Consider the following 21834-nt stretch of genomic DNA (forward strand, 5'->3'; position numbering starts at 1 on the left):
TTAAATTTAAGCCCCACAGTAAACACAAAGAAAGTATCAGAGAATATGACCATAGAGATGAAAAATAGAGTATGGGTTATGAGAAGTGGGGGAAGGGGCAATGGGGAGTTAAGAAAGGAATGTAGGGTTTCTGTTTGAGGTAAAGGGAAATTTCTAGTAATGGATGGTGGGAAGGTGATAGCAATGCAACATTCTAGATGTGATTAATCCCACTAATGGAATGCTAGGGAGGGGTTGGAATGGGAAGATTTAGGCTGTATATATGTTTCCACAATTGAAAAAAAAAAAAAAAGTCTAAATAGATAATGGCAATTAAATGCCAAGGATGATCCTGGATGGGATCTGAGGATGGAGGAGAGGAGGCTCAAAGGGACACAGTTGGGACATAAGGGAAAAAAAAAGGAAATATAGAATGTAAGCTTTGTATCATTGTTGAATTTCTTGAACTTCTTGGCTGCGCTTAATGGGACTGCATAAAAGAATGTTCTTGTTCATGGGAAATGTATATGTGAATTATATTGTTTGTTCCAGGATGTGTGCAGCTTGTTCTCATATGTTCAGAAGACAGAGCAATAGATGATGGATGATAGATAGGGATGGAGGGAGGGACGGAAAGAAAGAAATGGTAGTGTGACAGGATGTTTAAGTTGGTGGATTGGGGTATTGGGGGAAGGGGGTCAGGGTATGCTGTAGTTCTGTGTATGGAGTTTGTATTTTTTTTTGCAACTGTCCTGTAAGTTTGAATTTATTTCAAAATAAAATTTTAAAAAAATCACTTGTATTCCTATCTAACAGCAACAATGGTTTGAAAATAAAATTGTTTAAAGATACCATTTATGATAGCAATAAAATTATACCTAGGAAAAAAGTCAATAAAAAACATGAGATAATTGTAGAGGCAATTTAAGAATATGCTAAAGAAGAAATCTACATTAAAGAAGACTAAACAAATGGAGAAGAGTATCATGGACATGGATGGTAAGGCTGAATATCGTAAAAAGGTTATTTCTTCCCAAATTAATCTATAAATTCATTGCAATCCAGTCAAAATCCTAATAGGGTTTTGTTTTGTTTTGCGGGGGGCAGGGAGGGTGGGATTTGAAAAGGTGATTCTAAATTTCATACGGAAAATCAGGGAGAAAGAATAACCAAAACAATATTGAAGAATGACAAAGGAGAGGGACTTTAATTACCAGAAACCCGTTTAAGAAAGCTGTTACTCTGGTACAGGATTAGATAATAAGACCAAGAAAACAGAATAGAGAATAGAACACAATTTGGAAATTTGATCTATACAATCACATTACAAATCTGCACACAAGAACTCTGCTGGTGAAAGTGTGCAATGATATAACCTCTTTGGAGGGCAGTTTAACAATATCTAGTAAAGTGAAATTGCATGTATCTGTTCTACAACCCAGCAATTCTATTCCTAGGTATATATTCTAGAGAAACCCTCCCACATGTGTACAAATGAACAAGTACAAGAATGTTCATTAAAACTCTTTTGAAATAGTAAACAGTTGGAAACAACTTTGAATGTCCATCAAAAGAGAATGAATAAATTGTGTATATACATGGAATACTATTTAGCAGTTAAAATGAACTTGAGCTATATTTATCAACAGAGGTAAATCTCAAAAACAATGTTGAACAAAAAATGCTAATTGTAGAATGATATGTACAGTATGACACCATTTTTATAAAATTTAAAAGAATGCAAATGGATATGTACATAAGTAGTAAAGTTTTAAAATAAGCATTGATAATAGTTACCTCTGTGGTAGGTGGAAGGGGAGTTAGGTAGGGAAAGGGCACAAAGGAAGATTCAACTTTATCTGTAATCTTTTATTTCTTTGAAAAAAAAAACTGTAAACTTTTTGTGAAAATGTTAGGATTAACAAAGTAGTTTAGGTACACTTTGAAATTAATTTAAAAGACTTAATCTCCATTTTAAATCCCATAGCAGTCACTTTTTAATCATCCAAATGAGGTATAGATGCAGTCTTTTGGTATATATACCCTCTTTCTTTGTGTCTAGGACTGTATATTTCTGTTTCTCATCTAGGAACCACCATCTCCTTCCCACAACTTCTTCAAAATGGGAATGAAGCTAGAAGCTGTGGACAGGAAGAACCCTCATTTCATCTGCCCAGCCACTATTGGGGAGGTGCGGGGCTCAGAGGTGCTTGTCACTTTCGACGGGTGGCGAGGGGCCTTTGACTACTGGTGCCGCTTTGACTCCCGCGACATCTTCCCTGTGGGCTGGTGTTCCTTGACTGGAGACAACCTGCAGCCACCTGGCACAAAAGGTAAAGGCCCCATCCGTGGGCCCTTGGAACCAGGACCCAGTTGATAAGGGAATCACCAGGTCTCTCACAGTCAGCGTATCTTCACCAACAAGCCTCACTAGTAAACAGGGAAGAGGCAGGAACCAGCAGTTTAGGTAAAAAAAAAAAACAAGATTTACCAGAGAGTAATCAGAAACAGTAAGAATTAAGTGTTGAAGCCAGCCATGGAGCTGGGGATAAAGTGAAAAATTTTTGTTCAGATATCCTGGCTTTTTCTTAGGCAACTATCTCCTCATCTCTTTTACTTTTGTCCTTAACCCATTTCAGAGTTTGAGTAGAGTCATTCTCAGGATAGGCATTTTCCTCAGGCCTTAGGGGCTTAGTATGTGAGTAGTGATAACATCATATTGTAAAATGCTTGAGAAGCACTATAGTGGAATGGAAAAAACATGGGCTGTAAAGAAAGGTAGACAAGAGTTAGAGTTCTAGCTCTGCTTTTACCAACTGTGTGACTTTGGGCAGTTAATTCACCTCTAAACCGTCAATTCCTCATCCTTTAGAGAATACATACTTCATAAAGTTATTATGAGGAATGCATTGACATTACATGGGCAAAATGCTTACATAACATCTGGCAAATGGCAAGACTAAACAAATGTTTTTATTACCAAAGCTATTGTTATGATTTTAAGTATTATATATATATAATATATATTATCACTTTTTATAATCACTTTTATAATGCTATTATTATAAAAATAACCACTATCAATGGAAGAGTATAGAAAAAGTATTTGAATAGTGCCATAGAATAACTGAACAGCAAATGATAGTTCTAATGATCATGATGGTGGAGATGATCCAGGATAGATTTTAAGATAGGGACTCTTAGTAAAGAAAAGAATAAACCTATCCCCTTAAGTCTAAAAGCACTGGTGATTCTGAGAGAATGGAAAGTCACCCCTCCTATTATCTGAGTGTCTCTTTTCCAAATCTCTGTCGAATCCCATTCATTCAATTAGCCAAATATATATAGATCACCTATTGTGAGCCAGGCCAAGGATGCAGCAGTGAAGAAGATAAGCAGTGTCCCTGACTTTGTGGCAAACTTCCATTCTAGTGGGGTGAGACAAATAGTAAACATTTAAATCAAGAAATAAATGAGATAGATAATTTCTATAGTGATAAAAAAGATAATTTCTCCTAAGGAAATAAAACAATTGAGAATGACTGAAAACTGTGGGTGTGGAGGAACTTTTTTATTTAACAGTTTTTTTGAAATATAATTGATATAAAATAAGCTGCACATATATAAAGTATACAGTTTGAAAAGTTTTGACATACATATACATCCATGAAGTCATTACCACAATCAAGATAATGAATATATCCATCACCCTGAAAAGTTTCCTTGTGCCCCCTTGTGGAGGAGGAGCTTCTCTAGATAGAATTTCTTTTCAGGAAAATTTCTCTGAAAAAGTGATATTTTAGTTGAGACCTGAATGGTAAGAAGGAGCCAGTCAAGGAAGAAGCATTCCAAACAAGCAGACGGGACAGTTAATACAGAAGTGTTGAGACATGAATGAGCTTGGTATGTTTCAAGGGCAGAAAGAAAGCTGGTATGGCTAGCATGCAGTATGTGAGGGGGAGAATGGTATAAGATGACATTGGAGAAGTGGGCAGGGGCCAAATCATGTAGGACCTTGTAAGCCAGAGTGAGAATTTTGGATTGTCTTGTAAATGTTTTGGGAAACTATGAGAGGATTCCAAACAGGGAAGTGGCAAGATCTAATTTACTTTTATAAATCACTTAGACTTATATCCAGAATATATAAAGAACCCTTACAGCTCAACAATAAAAAAAACCTGATTTTAAAATGGGCAATGGATTTGAATAGACATTTCTCCAAAGAAGATATGACCATTGGCTTATAAGCACATAAAAGATGCTCAAGATCATTAGTTATTAGAGAAATGAAAGTCATTACCACAATGAGATACCACTTCACACCCATAAGTGTAGCTGTAATCAAAAGATGGGCATACCTCCCCTCTACGTGGGACCTGACTCCCAGGGGTGTAAATCTCCCTGGCAATGCAGAATATGACTCCCGGGGATGAATGTGGGCCCGGCATCATGGGACTGAGTATCTTCTTGACCAAAAGAGGGATGCAAAATGAGACGAAATAGTTTCAGTGGCTGAGAGATTCCAAATGGAGTCGAGAGGTCACTCTGGTGGACATTCTTATGCACTATATAAATAACACCTCTTAGGTTTTAATGTATTGGAATAGCTAGAAGTAAATACCTGAAACTACCAAACTCCAACCCAGCAGTCTGGACTCCTGAAGACAATTATATAATAATGTAGATTACAAGCGGTGACAGTGTGATTGTGAAGACCTTGTGGATCACACCCCCTTTATCTAGTGTATGGATGAGTAGAAAATGGGGATAAAAATTAAAGGACAAATGGGGTGGGATGGGGGGATGATTTAGGTGTTCTTTTTTCACTCTTATTTTTTATTCTTGTTCTGGTTCTTTCTGATGCAAGGAAAATGTTCAGAGATAGATTGTGGTGATGAACGCATAACTATGTTATCATACTGTGGACAGTGGATTGTATACCATGGATGATTGTATGGTGTGTGAATGTATTTCAATAAAACTGAATTTAATTAAAAAAAAAAAAAGATGGGCATAACAAGTGTTAATGAGGATATAGAGAGTTGGTGACCTTCATACATTGCTGGTGAGTTTGTAAAATGCTGCATCCATTTTGGAAAACAGTTTGGAAGTTAATCAAAACATGAAAACATGGAGTTACCACATGACCCAACAATTCTACTCCAAGGTGTATATCTAAGAGGATTGAAAACATGAACACAAAAATGTATCTGTGAATGTTCAAGGCAGCATTCTTCTTAATAGCCAAAAAAGTGGAAACAATCCAAATGCTCGTCAACTGATGAATGGATAAATAAAATGTAGTATATCTATACAATGAAATATTATTCATCAATAAAAAGGAATGACGTACTTTCCCATACAACAGTATGGATATACCTTAAAAACATTACGCTGAGTGAAACAAGCCAGTTACAAAAGACCACACATTGTATGGTTGTATTTATGTGAAATGTTCAGATTAGGCAAATCCGTAGAGATGGACGTAGATTAGTGATTGCCAGGGCTAGGGAGAGGGAAGATTGGGTAATGACTGATTGGTATGGGGTTTCTTTTGGGGGGTGTTGAAAATGTTCTAAAATTAGTTGGGGGAAATGTTTGCATAACTCTGAATATATTAAAAATCATTAAATTGTACACTTTACAAGGATGAATTTTATGGTATGAGAATTGTGTGTCATTAAAGCTGTTATTTTAAAAATCACTTGGGCTGCACTATGGAGAATGATGGGTTGTACTGTGGTAACTGGAAAAAGACGAAATTAGGGTTGCTTGGGTTAGAGTAGTGGCATGAGATGGAGGGAACTTGGCATGGGGTGTGAGTGAGGCACACTTCTTGGCTTGAGAAAGTGTCAGTCCTCTACATGCTTCAAGAAACAAGTCCCCTGCCATTGGTATGGGAAGTCCATTGACATCCCTCTGCAAGCCCTGTGAAATGCTCTCTCCCTGGAAGCCACAAAAAGACAGATAGATACCTTGGTAGTGGTAATGGAGTCATTTGTTTTACTTGAGGCCAAAACGGGATAGGCCTTAGTGTTTCCAGGCTTTATGCAGGTAGTTGGTTGACTTTCTTGGCTAGAAAGTCTCTGCTTTATGACTGATAAATCACAGGCAGTTTTCCAGAGCAGAGACATAAAAGTCTTTGTGTCCAAGAATTGCTAGACATGCATTCCTTTCTGAATGCACACCATGCTGATAAGAAATATGATTCATTACGTGGTTGATGCTTCCAAGAAGTTTGCTGTCCATTTTCTCCTCTTCTTCTATGTCTCTCTGGAGACCGTGCTTAGATTTTTAACAAATGATATCCAGAAGGACCAGGTTCAGAAGTTAGAGAGAGTGACCTTCTTCCAGATGGCGTTTCCAGACTAAGTTCTTTGGTCATCATTCCAGCAACCAGGCTGTTTCCTTTAACAGCTCCCTCCTTCCTGACCTCATCTCCCCAGGAGGTCCTACATTGAAGCTTTCAGTCATAGCAGAGGTTCAGCCATCTCAGAGTCCTGGCTAAGGAACAAGTGACTTAATGTGGAAAAAATGTGGTTACTCAACCCATATTCACAAAACAAGATGTTTCTGTGTGTGAGCCTTTTTCTCTTTCTAATCATGTTATCTCCTTTCTTCCTACTTTCTTAGTCATTAGTATGCAAATGTTAAAAAATTCAGAGTACGATGAGGTTATTTCTTGCTTGAAGTCAGGAAAAAATACCAATATTCATTTAATGTTCTTTTACATATATTATTTCATTTTATCCTCTTGATAATTCTAAACAGGGATTATTCATTTTTGGATACATTTTATATTCATAAGAAAACAGAAGCTGAGAGGATTCAGTGACTTGACTCTGCTGACATCTAAGTCTAGGGGGAGAAACCATGGAGATCTTTTGATAGGGCCATCTGTCAGCACCAACATCACTTTGAGCCATATTGCCTTCCTGCATGTCTCCCTTATATTATTCTCCCCATTCTTCTTTGGGTTGTTGTCTTCAAAGATCATTTGAGATCCTCGACTTTGCCTTCCAGATCTTGATATGAAATAGGAAGAGTGGTGTGGTGTGATGTCAGAGCTCTGAACTGGGTTCTCGTCCCCAGTGGGCCACAAATTTGTTTTGTGTTTTTGAGCAACTCATTCCTACATATGAGAGATTGAACTATATGATCCTTAAGGGCCCTTCCAACTCTTTAATATGATTTGGGGAATAGGTAACAAATGACTCCTGGGATTCTGACTCCTGCTTGATTCCGTATTGATCTGCTCACCTACTACCTAGCTCTGTCCTCCATCCACATGTGGCTCTGCTTATCTAAGGAGTCTCTTGCATGCCGGCTGTTTGCAACCTCTCCTTTTCTCCTTTACTAAGCCAGTAGTATCCTTTTTAACTCTAAACTCCTGGGGGCCAAACCCAACTCGAATGGGTAGAAACTACCAAGCTTCCAACTAATCCAGGATACATGGTTATAAAAGAGTTGTTTTTTTTTTAATTTTGTAACTTAAAATAAAAGTGAACAGAGACATGCTTTACTTTTGAAATTTCGAAGACAAAATAAGAGTTCAGTCCACTTGGCATGACCGTGATGTTAATCAGGCCGTTAGCTATCATACCAATCCACGCAACTTCCTCTTGCTCTGATTTCAGGCTGGGTAAGCCAGTTTCAGATTATAGCTTAGCCTCCTATGTAGTTTTACAGCAGGAAGAAAGCATACGATCCAAGCTACTTCATATTTATATTTTTATTATGAATTAATGTATTGTTATCCTGGACTATACGTCAGCTCTTGTGAGTTCATAAGGTATGAACCATGTCTGTTCTCTACATGCTGAGACAAATACATGAGTTCATGGAGGTACTGGCCTTGAGCATACCTGTTGTAGTAAATGGTCAGCCAGGCCTCCTTTGTCCTCTCAGGGCTGCCCTTTCCACCTGTGAGAGGTTTCATCCTACAAAATTTCAAAGTCTGACTCAGGTGCTAGGGTTGATGTGCATGAGTCTTCCCCTGGTCTGGAGAAGACAAGTTTGATGCTTAAAAAATAAAACTTCTAGATTGTCTCTTTTTTTCTGTGAAACATTTTTAAAATGTTTTCATATACTTCAGCATCCTTTATGGATGTTCTCTTCCCATTGTAAAACTGTATGGGAAACTGCTATGATCACTTTGGAATTCCGAGTCAAAAAGAGAATTGGTTAAATTGTAACCCTAGACTACAGAGGAAAAAACTAGGATAGAGACAGGAATAACAACTAAGGCTAACCTGTCGGTCACAGCTGTAGGTCACAGCTGTCAGTCAACTAATGGACTGTCTGATTTTCATCATCTATCCATTCTTTCTAGTTCTTACTATCTAGTCACAACTAAGTGCTGGTTGTTCGATCAGTTGAATTATTACAGTTTTGTGGAAGTGTACACCAACAGAGAATTACAAAATTGAAGTAATAAAGTGCAGAAAGGCCCTTAACCTGTATTGTGGGGACTGGAGGCTGGAGGGCAGGGAAAGCTTCCAGTGCCCTCGTTGACCATTTTAAAGATCTGATTCTTTACTCTGAGAGCAGTGAGAGCTATTGGATGGGCTTTAAGTAGTGAGTTACAGTCAGATTTGTGTTTTAGAAAAACTATTCAGGTAGCAGTGAAATCATAGGTGGCTTTCAGAGATTGGAAGCAGAGATGATGATGAGCAAGCTGTTCTAATATTCCAGGTGAGAGAGAGAATTGAGGCCTTGACTGCATGGGGAAAGGGTAAGAAGATTGGGGGAGGGGGGCATATTCTTTGAATAAAGAAGTCAAAATATGAGGTCTTAAAGTTTATTTTGACCCTGATAACATTTATTTATTTTATTTATTTAACATTTAACCCTATAACATGTAAAATAATGCTAGGTTTTCAGTATAAATGCTAATGCAGAAGCTAAATTTCTTCTTTCTTCCATGTCTAGGAAGTTAGGATTTGTTTCTGGCCTGGATTCCATGTTAAATGGAATTAATATGTTAACTATATCTTTATAGCCCCAGCACTTGGTTCATAGTAGTCATTCAGTGTTTGTCGAGTGAAATAGATAATGCTGTATTTTCTGATTGCATTTGTGTTCTGATATGTTCATCCAAAGCTTTATTCAGATATTATTCCCTTAATTGCAAAAATAACAGTGCTACTCAGAGCCACTACAATTTTTAATTGATTAAAAGCTATTTAAACTGATGTTCTGATTTTTTAATTTTGGAAACCTTTGGCCAAAATTTAGAGTGGCAGAGGACATTATTAAGCTCCATTTCCAGAGCCCACATTCACTCACCTCCCTGTCATTAAACATGTGTATACCTCTACACCTGGACTACTCCCCTGCCCTCCCACCCAATTTCTTTTTCTAATAAACCACAACAAACAGGAGGATGTGTTCTTTACAGGAAGTTTTCTGGATGCCAATGTGCCCTTCTCTGATTTTGTCTTTTGAGGTATGTTCACTTACCATGTCAGAAAAATTGGGGGCATAATGGTTAATAAGCAGATCAAAATCTTTGGTGCCCATAATGAAACCAGTAACTCAGCTGTTTTCCTTTTCAGTCTCTCAGATATCTGGTCTCCAGCCTGGCTTTTATTTAATAAACCATCTACTCCCTCCATGCGCGCGCGCGCACACACACACACACACACACACACAATCTCTGTCTTAACTATTCAGGAAATTATTCCGGCTTTGACCTTATAATCTAATCATATCTGGCAACTCTGGCCTTTATTCATCCATCTATCCAGCAGTGGTAGAGCAGCCTCAGGACAGCAATGCTAAAATCAGTGGATATTATAGAGAAGTGCCTACCTCTCAGGTTGACTGAGTGATTGAAATGAGGAAAGAGCTGTGCAATGGTACATGACCACTGTATGTTAGTTATATCTGAGCCAAGATGCCCAAGCATCTCAAGAAAAGAGAACCACACACGCGGGCATGAAAGTGCTCTTATTTTGGTCAGGAAAAATAAACGTGTATGAGATGAGGTTTGTGCAATGAATCAGTACTCCTATAACTGCTTTTCTCTTGATTGAATGCTGTTACACAAAGAGGAATAGGAAATGGGAAAATGAGATGAGTGACACTAGATTATGAAGCAGGAGATCTGGCTTCTCCCACTGATTCTAATTATATCTGCCCAAGGGACAGAAAAATCCTGTTCCATTTCACTTCTCTAATCTGCCCACTTTTCTCTCCTGCCTTCATCAAACCCAGATGCGTGAGATTGGTAACAATTTGGGCCACGTGTAATGAAACAGCTGTCATCTCTCAAACGCCTAGAAGTAGTGAGATATGGCTTAGGCAGTTCATAAATTTGACCACACCTGTTTTCTTGAGAAGACGCAAAACCCACACAATTTTCTTTGGCAAGTTTTTATTGTAACACCTGCTATGTGCCAGCATCACTACTCATCAACTTGCAAAATCTCCTATTTTAAGTAACTGTATGTGGTTCTTAGGAAAGTCGTATTGGAAACTGGGAATATAAACTTAATGGTTTTAAAGTTTTTCCTTAATTCCCTAGATGATTTTTGAGAAAACATTATAGTTAAAAATGAGAATTTCTAAGTCTCATTAGTGTCTTATAAGAACAACAAAACTTAAACATCTAAATCAAGATGGCAACCTCTTTAAACAGAGGAAAGAAAAACAGGTTATGGGGGTGATATGGCAAGAAAGCAGGAGTTTGTAAGTTTTTTTAAATTCATTGTCTCTTGCTAAGGAAAGCTGGAATGTGTTCATTTGTTTGTGTGACTGATCAGCAATGTGCTTACATGCCAGCTCTCTTAAGTGGTCTGAGCTTGGCTAGACATATTAGTAGACTATCTTCTGGGAATCATAGCCACCCATTTGCTGAATCCTCTTACCTATTGCCCTAGACAACTAAGGTCAGTCATTCCTTTGAGTTTCAGTAATAGGAGGCTTTTGAAGTTGGATTGGCCCCATGACACATGATTTTAGTTATCCTTCTATTTTCTGCTTCATAGATCTATTGGCCAAAAAGTACCCAGAGAACGTGATATGCCTTTATAGTTGCAGATGTCCTCTAGCCATGCTGAGGAGCGAGTTAGGAGGGAAAGAAGGAGTTGGATATGGACAACTGAAAATGGTAACTGAGCTAGGTAAGAGCAGGAGGTAACCCGTACTTTATTAAGGGAACTAGAATTTAGAGGAGTGGAGTTTCAGCCTTGACATTAGCCCAGCTGGCAACACGTAGATGAACCCAGCCAAGTTGAGCAAAGCTAATAAAGAACACATCCTCTAAATTACCATGCCAGGGCCAGTGATACGCTGCAGTGAGTGAAAACAATATCCCAGTCCAAGAAGCTGATGAACCAAATGGGTTCCCCCTGTTCATTTCCATTGTTCGTGCTCTCCTCCTGTGTCATGTAGACACACAAACACAAGCTCGGCTTACTTAGGTTTTATGAATCTGTTTCCAATTCCACAAACTATGTTGTTGCTCCAGAGAGGAGAGGTCTAATGATGGGCAGCTAAGACTCCTATCTCTAAGGATTATTTAGAGAAACCTTGAAGGTACTGGTGTCCTGACAGCTGTCATTATTATAACTAGGCATATTTAGTTCTTATTTTCTTCCCTTTATTTGGGGATATACTTGTTTATTGGTTTCAGGGTAACATAGTAGAAAGAACATCGACTTGGGAGACCAAAGGAGCTAGGTTCAATTCCTAGCTCTAACTGTGTGGCCTTTGGCAAGTGTTTTAACCTCTCTGAGTTCAATTTCTCTATCTTTACTATATCTAGGTATTATGGTTGATTAACAAAAAGGCACTTGTGTAATTGTTTGAGTTGCAAGTTGAACTAGCCTTTGTTTTTCATCTTTGCTTGAAAGAACAACTGACTTGGCTATTTGGCAGACATTTTCTCAAAAAAATTAGTTAAGTGAGCTGTTCACTTTAAGAAAGACAACCATTAAGTATTTGCTGTCAATGATAAAATGAAGCTTTCAACCAAAAACTACAACTTGAAAAATTGTATCTACCAACATGAGCTTAACAGCTCCTTATTTCTTAAAGACTTCAGTATTACCATGTTCTTTCCAAACTTACTTTGCTTAAGATTTAGTTAGTTGTCTCAGTATTAAAGGTAAGGTAAAAAGTCATAGAATCCTAGAGTCTCAAGATAAGAGGACCTCAGAGGTCAACTTCCCGCCTAATTCAGGATTCACCCTTGAGAGCATTCCCTAAAATGCTCATATAGCCCTAACTTAAATTCTTCAAGGACAGGGAGATTGTAACCTCGCAAAGGAGCATCTTCCATTTGAGATATCTCTAATGGCTAAAAATGTTCTTTTTTATTTTGAACTGAAATCTGCTTTCCCCTACTGTCTATCAGTTAGCTCTAATTTTTCACCTGAAGCTTTTTCAGAAGATAACTCTTGTTACTCTTGTTCCTCCAGTTCCTTTATTTTATTTTATTTTTTTTAATATTTCTAAAGTTGGATGGTTTCTAAGCCGCTCATCTTATTGAACCCTCTTCTCTTGATCCATTTCAGTCCAGTTTAGAGTATTTTCCTGAAGTCAAGCCTACACTGCAGGAATGTTCTGGCTACATTTTAGGAAGGGGCTACAATGTGGCCTGACTCATTGAAGATAAGAGATTGTATTTTTTCTATTTTTATATTCTCCAGTGGTCACAGTAGATGCCAAATACAGTTGCAGCCACTTTGATGCAGTATCTCAGTAAACCTCCCTACCCTTCCTCCATGCATGGACCCTCCCTTGGGTTTCATGGTATTTGCTCTTGTTTTGCCTATGAGGAAACTGAGACTCAGAAAGGTTAGAGACAAGAATAAGAACTTAAATTTGAGTCCCTACTTCATATCAGACAGAGTGCTTATTATATCCACTTCCTCAAACTTTCTCTCAGTTAAACCTCATAGTAACCCATAACTCAGAGAGGTTACATGATGTGCTTTAGGTTATACAGCTGCTATGTGATGGAGCAAGGACTTGAACCTAGGTCTGTTGGTTTCTGACTTCAAAATCCATGTTCCTTCTCCTGTTCCACATTTCATTTCTATAAGCCTCAAAGGCGGTTTAGAGATAACCATTAGGATGCCTCGAGTTGGTAGCCAAGTGGGAAGCAATAGGAAAGGACATTCCAGGGGACCTAACATGTGCCAGGCACAAGCTAAGAAACAGATGATCCAGAAATCTGAAACACAAGGCCTATGCAGGAAACCGAAAACAGATGAAGTGAGAGAGAGAATAAGCAGGGCCTGCTCAAAGAACTTTACCCAGAGTGTAAGAAGAGACCATTGAAGGTTTTAACCAAGAAATGACATGGTCATACTTGTGTTTTAGACAGATCTTGATGACATGTTAGATAAAGGATAAAGATAATGATGGGTAAGGGTAAGCCAGAAGCGGGAAGACCAGTTAATCGGCCATTTCATTGGTTAAGACAAGAGATGATGAGGATCTGTTCTTAGGTTATGGCAGTGAAGTTGGAATGAAAGAACTGAATTTGAGAAGACAGGAGACAATTTCTCCGGAAAATGACACGCTCTTTTCTTTTCTGTATTAGTTAGGATCCTCCAGGGAAACAGAACTGACAGGAAATACATATAAATACATAAATATATAACATAAATATTATGAGATTATAGAATTGGCTCACACAACTGTGAGTCTGAATTCTTTAAGGTGGGCTCCAAGCTGGGAACTCCAATGAAGGTTTTTGATGAATTCCCCAGGAGAAGCTGGCTGGCTGAAGTAGAGATGGAAATTCTCCCTTCTGACTGCTGAAATCATCACTTCTCCTTTTAAGGTTTTCAAGTAATTGAATAAGACTTTCTCATTGTTGAAGGCAGTCTCCTTAGTTGATTATAGATGTAATTGGCCATAGATATAATCAGCTTACTGATGACTTAAATCCACAAAATATCCTCACAGTAAAAATCAGGCCAGTGCCTCTTTGAACAAACAACTGTACATCATAAACTAGCCAAGTTGACACATAAACTTAATTGTTGTGCTGGTTTGGATATATTATGTCCTCCAAAAGCCATGTTCTTAATCAATTAATGTGAGGGCAGACATTACTCTTTTGATTATTTCCATGGAAATGTGACTCAATCAACTGTGGGCAAGACCTTTGATTAAATTATTTCCATGGAGTTCTGACCCTGCCCATTCAGGGTGGGTCTTAATTGAATCATTGGAGTCCTTTAAGAGAGCTCACAGACAGAAGGAGTTCAGAGCAGCTGAGAGAGACTTCTGGAGTTAGCTCCAGAGAAGCTAAGAGAGGACCCCGAAGCTTAGATAGATGCACAGAAGCTGAAGAATCTAAGAGAGACAAGCCCAGAGACATTTTAGAGAAAGCCATTTTGAAATGCATCCCAGGAGCAGAGGACCAGCAGACACCAGCCATGTTCCTTTCCAGCTGACAGAGGTGTTCCAGACACCACTGGCCATTCTTCAGTGAAGGTATCCTCTTGTCGATGCCTTAGTTTGGACACTTCTATGTAAATTTGTAACCTAATACACCCCCTTTATAAAAGCCAATCCATTTCTGGTATTTTGCATAACAACAACGAAGCTAACCAGAACAATTGTCAATATACGTAAGTTAAAATTTATTTTAAGCATTTTTAAGTGTACAATGCAGTGTCATTTGGTACATTCACAGTGTTGTAACTTTTTCATCATCATAAACAGAAACTCTATACCCATTAAGCAATAACTCCCCATATCCCCCCCACCCTCCAACCCCTGGTAACCTCTTTTCTATTTTCTGTCTCTAAGAATTTGCATATTCTAATTATTTCATGCAAGTGAAATGAAATATTTGTCCTTTTATGTCTGGCTTATTTCCCTCAACAAGACGTCTTCAAGGTTCATCCATGTTGTTGCATGTATCAGAATTTCATTCCCTTTTCTGGCTGAATAATATTCCGTTGTATGTATATGCCACATTTTGTTTAACCATTCATCTGTTATTGGGCACTTGGGCTGTTTCCACCTTTTGGCTATTGTGGATAATGCTGCTATGAACATTGGTGTACAGGTATCTGCTGAGTCCCTGTTTTCAGTTCTTTGGGGTATATTCCTAGAATTAGAATTGCCAGGTCATACAGTAATTCTTTTTTATTTTTCAAGGAACTGCCACACTGTTTTCGAGAGCAGCTGTACCATTTTACCTTCCCACTAACAGTGCACCAATTTCTCCACATCCTCACTAACACTTGATATTTTCCGTTGTTTTTTTTAATATATATAGTAGCCATCCCAATGGGTGTGAAGCGGTATCTCATTTTGGTTTTGATTTGCATTTTCCTCATGGCTTACAGTGTTGAGCTTCTTTTTATGCACTTATTGGCCATTTGTATGTCTTCTTCGGAGAAATGTCTGTTCAAGTCCTTTGCCCGTTTTTTAATTGTTTCGTTGTTGTTGAGTAGTAGGAGCTCTTTAAATATTCTGGGTATTAAACTCTTATCAGAAAATGATTTGTAAATGTTTCTTCCATTCTGAAGGTGATTTTCTAACTCTCTTGGCAGTGTTTTAAGTTTTTATGAAGACTAATTTATTTTTTCTTCTGTTGCTCATGCTTTTGATGTCATATCTGAGAATCCATTGCAATTCTGCAGATTTTGTATCCTGCAGCTTTGCCGAATTCATTTATTAGCTATAATAGCTATTTTGGAATCTCTAGAGGTTGTTAAATATAAAATTGCCAAATCCAAAATCTTGAAGATTTTCCCCTATGTTTTCTTCAGAGTTTTGTAATTTTAACTCTTAAAATTAGGTCTTTGGCTGTTGCTGCAAAGGAGAGGCTAGGCCTACCTATAATTGTGCCTAAGAGCCTCCCCCCGAATGCCTCTTTGTTGCTCAGTTGTGGGGCTCTCTCTCTAGCTAAGCCAGCTTGGCAGGTGGAATCACTGCCCTCCCCCCTACGTGGGATCTGAAACCCAGGGGAGTGTATTTCCCTGGCAACGTGGAATATGACTCCCGGGGAGGAATGTAGACCTGGCGTTGTGGGATGCAGAACATCTTCTTGACCAAAAGGGGGATGTGAAAGGAAATGAAATAAGCTTCAGTGGCAGAGAGATTCCAAAAGGAGCCAAGAGGTCACTCTGGTGGGCACTCTTATGCTCAATATAGACAGGTCTTTTTAGGTTCTAATGAGTTGGAATAGCTAGCAGTAAATACCTGAAACTATCAAACTACAACCCAAAACCCATGAATCTTGAAGACAATTGTATAAAGATGTAGCTTATGAGGGGTGACAATGTTATTGGGAAAGCCATATGGACCACACTCCCCTTTGTCTAGTTTATGGATGGATGAGTAGAAAAATGGGGAAAGGAAAAAAAAAGAAAAAGGTACCCAGTGTTCTTTTTTACTTTAGTTGCTCTTTTTCACTTTAATTTTTATTCTTATCATTTTTGTGTGTGTGGTAATAAAAATGTCAAAAATTTAAAAAAAAAATTAGGTCTTTGATTATTAGTTTTTGTATATGGTGTAAGGCAGAGTCTGTCCTCATAGCATATGGATATCTAGTTTTTCTAGCACCATGTGTTGAAAAGACTTGGCACATTTGTCCAAAATGTAATTGACCATTTACATGAAGATTTATTTCTGGACTTTACATTCTATTCCATTTGTCTATATGTTTATCCTTATCCCAGTATTATACTATTTTGATTACCGTAGCTTTTGTAGTAAGTTTTGAAATGAGTCTTCCAACTTTCATCTTTTTCAAGATTCTTTTGGCTCTTGGGATCTCTTGAAATTCCATACAAATTTTAGGCTGGGTTTTTCTATTTCTGCAAAAAATGACACTGGAATTATGATATGATTGCATCGAATCTGCAGATTACTTTCGATAGTATTGTTTGTTATCTTAACAGTATGGCCTTCCAAGCCATAAATGGGATGTCTTGCCATTTAAGTTTTCTTTAATTTGTTTCAGCAGTGCTTTCTATTTTTCAGTGTACAAGTCTTTCTCCTTCTTTGTTAATTTCATTCCTAAGTATTTTATTTTTTATGCTATTATAAATGGAATTGTTTTCTTAATTTCCTTTTCAGATTGTTCATTGCTAGTATACAGACATTTTGTGTACTGATTTTGTATCCTGCAGCTTTGCCAAATTCATTTATTAGCTATAATAGCTATTTTGGAATCTCTGGAGGTTGTTACATATAAAATCATGTCATCTATGAACAGAAATTGTTTTACTTCTTCCTTTCCAATTTGGATGCCCTTTATTTCTTTTTCTTTTCAAATTGCTCTGGCTAGAACCTGCAGTACTGTGCTGAATAGAAGTGGCAAATGTGGGCATCCTTGTTTCTGATATTAGGTAAAATGCTTTCAGGCTTTACTAATGAATATAATGTTAACGGGTTTTTCATATGTGACTTTTTTCATGTTGAGGAAATTCCCTTCTATTCCTAGTTTGTTGAGTTTTTTAATCATGAAAAGGCGTCAAATACTTTTTCTGCGTTAATTGAGATTTCTGTATGGGTTTTTTCCTTCATTCTATTAATGTGGTATATTACATTGATTGATTTTTGTGTTTTGAACCATCCTTGTGCTCTAAGCATAAATCCCATTTAGTTATTGTGTTGAATCCTTTTAATATGTTGCTGAATTTGATTTGCTAGTATTTATTGAAGATTTTTACATTTATATGTATGTGTTATTCACCTGTAGATTTCTTTTCTTATAGTGTGTATGTCTGGCTTTGGTAACAGGAATGCTGGCTTCATAGAATGAGTTAGAAAAAAATTTTAATCCTCTTAAATTTGGAGGGAAAGTTTGAGAAGGATTGTTATTAATTCCTCTTTAAATATTTGGTAGAATTTGCTAGTCAAGCTATCTGGTCTTGGACTTTTCTTTGTTAGGAGGTTTTTTATAACTGATTCAATCTTCTTAATTAATTGAGCTAATGATTTGTCTATTTTGCTGATTTTTCCCCAAAGAACCCAGGATTTTTATTTATTAAATTGATCTAGTATTTTTCAGTTCTCTACATTACTAATTTCTACGTTTATCTTTATGATTTCCTTCCTTGTGCCTTCTTGTGGTTTACTTTTTCTAGCTGTTTTTGAGATGGAAATATAATTCATTTATGTCCACTGTGTCATTTTTATTTCATTTTCTTGGTAATTCATTTTATTGTTTTTATTCATCTTATCTATTTTATTGATAAAATAAAATGAATTATCAAATAATAATCTTGAGGTGAATTTTCTTCTGATCACTGATTTAAATGTCTCATAGATTCTGATATGTAGTGTTTTCTTTATCATTTTTCATAAATTCTGTTATTCCTGTTTGAATTTCTCTTTTCACTCGAGTTGTTTAATAGGTAAATTTTTTTCTGTCAAAGGGCCTTTGTTGTTTGTTTTTAATTTTTCATTTTCTTGCATTGTGATTAGAGAGGATTGAAATGTACTGCCATTTTCTTTGTGTCAACAGAAGGTGACTATGTTGTTTAGATCTTCTATATCCTTACTTATTTTTTATCTACTTGACCTATATTACTCTAAGAGTGGTATGTTAAAATTTCCTGTTATTAGTGTGTTTCTGTTTCTTCTTGCATCTCCTGTAGTTTCCACTCTGTATAGATGATTACAATTTCAGTTGGTACTGACATATTTATAACTGAGTGTAACAAATGTATTATGGTTATGTAGGAGAATATCCTTTTTCTGAAGAAATACATGTTGAAGGGGTGAAAAGTTGTAATTTCTATAAATAACTGTCAAATGGTTCAGAAAAAGAGAGAGAGAGACTGAGAAAGGGAGAGGAAAAACGAAGCAAACTGTGGAAAAATTTTAACAGTTGATGATACCAGGTGAAGATATATGGATGTTGATTGTACTATTCTTGCAACTTTTCTATAGGTTTGAAATTTTTTAAACTAAAAAGTTCAGAAGTAAAAAGAAATAATACATACAAACTGCTGGCATTGTATTGGGCCTGTAGTAAATAAATTCAATAAATTTTACCTTCTGTTTTTATTAGTAGTTCATAAGCATATCTCCATAGAGCTTTTCATATGACTTTGTACGTAGTAAGCAATATATATTTGTAGATTTCAATGTATGAATGTAGTGTTTTCATTTCCTAGACTACTCAGGCAAACTCTGTGAAATGGGTTGGGTTAAACAACAGGACCTGTTATCCTATTTCAAAGCCATTTCTACACTTTCTGTTATTTGCAATAGCAGAACTCCACTCTTCTGGTTCCAAAAACTGTATTAGTCAGGGTTCTCCAGGGTAACAGAACTGATAGGAGATACATACACACATGCACACACACACACACACACACACACACACATATACAATATAAATATTATGAGATTTATTTGAAGAATTAGCTCACACAACTTTTAGGATCGGCAAGTCTGAATTTTGTAGAGCAGGCCACAAGTTGGAATTATGATGAAGGTTTGCAGTGTATTCCCCAGGAGAAGCTGACTGGCTGAAGTAGAGATGGAAATTCTCCCTTCTGACTGCTGAAGTCATCATTTCTTTTAAAACCTTCAACTGGTTGGATGAGACTTCTCTCATTGTTGAAGGCAATCTCCTCAGTTGATTGTAAATGTAATCGCCATAGATGCAATCAACGTACTGATGATTTAAGTCCATTAAATACCCTCACAGTAACAGTCAAGCCAGTGCTTACTTCACCAAACACCTGTACACCATAACCTGGCCAAGTTGACACATGAACTTAACCATCACATGTAGTATCAAAGGAAGTTAAGCAAGAAATAGCAGATCATAAGAATGGAGCCAAGGAGAAATTTGCCAAAATGATATCACAGTTTATTTTCAGAAACAAAACTGTCTTTCCTACGTCCTGGGCCACTGTCCTTTTTACTGTGCCACAGTTCATTGGAATGTGGGTGCTAGCATTCTTTTTTTTTTTTTTTATGAGACAATGTTTTATTCAACATGCTCCAAATAGGAGACAGTTATTGCTGTACAGAAATAATTACAAATGTAATATACAAGTACCTCTTCAAGCTCATGTCTCTGGCTAAATAGATAAATGGGTGTAAATAATTTTATGATGGAAAAGAACTCTGGTATTATGCTTTTCTGTGCTTTTTATGTATAACAGTAAAATAAATAATTTTAAATATCCTTTTGCTTCCATTATTACCTGATCTAAATCAGACAAAATGTAGGGTTTTAATTTCCTTATTTTTGTTGTCAGAAGCTGGTGTTTACATACATTGGTTCAAATTTGAAAAGGTATTGTTTATGTTTGGTACAACATTATTATAACGTGGGTGTTTAAAACTGGTATCTTGTGTTTTTTCCCTTTCATTGTAGATTTTAAGATGTACAGTTTCTTTAAGCACCTTTGTTCTTCCCCTCAACCCCAAAGTCGTTAGTTTACAAATGCAGAAAGCCATCAGTTATATTTCAAAGCTTTTAATGATTTCTATAGCAATTTTGTATATCTGACATAATGTAGGTTACCTGTATTATTGCCTAGATAATATTTTTTTGTTTTTTGTTTTTTTTAATTTTTATTTTGAAATCATTTCAAACATATAGGACAGTTGAAAATACAATAGAAACCCCATACAGAGAACTCCAACACCCCGTCCACCCCCAGATATCTGTATCTACCAATTTTACATTTTGCTACCTTTGCAGTACCTTTCTTTCTCCTTCCTTCCTTCCTTCCTTCCTTCCTTCCTTCCTTCCTTTCTCCTTTTCTTCCTTCCTTCCTCTCTACCTCCCTCCCTCCCTCTCTCTTTCTTTCAACCATATCTATTATCTTTCTATCAATTATCTGTCTACCCATGTATCATCTTCTGAACATTTGAGAGCAGATTGCATGTATCATACTCCTTGAACTCATAACACTTCCATGTACATTTCCTACGAACAAGGATATTCACTTATGTCATTAACCTAACTGCAGTTAATTCAAGAAAATTAATATGGATATAAAGCTTAAATTCTATTTCCAGTTTTTCCTTATGCCCCCTTTGAGCTTTTCTCCTCCATTCTTAGATCCACTCCAGTATCATATATTGCATTGATTGTCATTAACTCTTAAGTAACTCTTTTTTTAAACTATATAAAAAAAAAATTTTTTAAAGATGTACATTTTGTTTTGAAAAAAACATTTCAAATAAACCATAACAAAGGAGTAAGAAAGAGACAACTAACCTAAAATAACTACTTTACTTCCAACATGTTCCTACTCTACCCCAAGAAAATAACCTAATATTGCAACATTTCTGTGAACTTGTTGCTACCACACCCATCAGAAGTTAACAAACCATAGTCATTGCTTGGCATTCCCAGAACGTTAGATTTACCCACGATAGCTTATCTGTTCTTATTGGGTTATCGCTCCCCTTTCATTAATTGCTCTCTGTCGCTAGTTCCCCTACATTCTACATTATAAACCATTTATTTTAGGAGTGTGTTGTTTAACCTCCAGGTGTTTGTGAATTTTCTAAGTCTCTGATGGTTATTGACTTCTAATTGTATTCCATTGTGGTCAGAGAATGTGCTTTGAATAATTTCAATTTTTTTTAATTTATTGAGGCTTGTTTTATGTCCCAGCATATGGTCTATTCTGGAGAAAGCTCCATGATCCCTAGAGAAGAATATGTGTCCTGGTGATTTGGGATGTGATGGTCTATATATGTCTGTTAAATCAAATTCTTTTGTCAGATTGTTTAGGTTTTCAGTTTCCTTACTGGTCTTCTGTCTGGTTGATCTATCTATAGGAGAGAGTGATGTGTTGAAGTCTCCCACAATTATTGTGGAAACATCCATTGCATCCTTTAGTTTTGCCAGTGCTTGTCTCATGTATTTTGTGGCACCATGATTGGGTGTAT

At 36.8% G+C, this 21834-nt stretch overlaps 1 protein-coding gene across 10 annotated transcripts in view; it reads left to right on the forward strand.

Moving 5' to 3' along the window:
- The window catches only part of SCMH1 (Scm polycomb group protein homolog 1), a 234828-nt gene that overhangs the window by 138319 nt on the left and 74675 nt on the right, over positions 1-21834 (forward strand). For all 10 annotated transcript variants that reach the window (XM_037827535.1, XM_037827541.1, XM_037827539.1 and 7 more), the window contains one exon: positions 2069-2312. In XM_037827535.1, the coding sequence (XP_037683463.1) occupies positions 2069-2312 (244 nt within the window). The remainder of the gene's footprint in view (positions 1-2068; positions 2313-21834) is intronic.

This window comes from Choloepus didactylus, chromosome 2, assembly GCF_015220235.1.
Source record: "Choloepus didactylus isolate mChoDid1 chromosome 2, mChoDid1.pri, whole genome shotgun sequence".
NCBI lineage: Eukaryota > Metazoa > Chordata > Mammalia > Pilosa > Megalonychidae > Choloepus > Choloepus didactylus.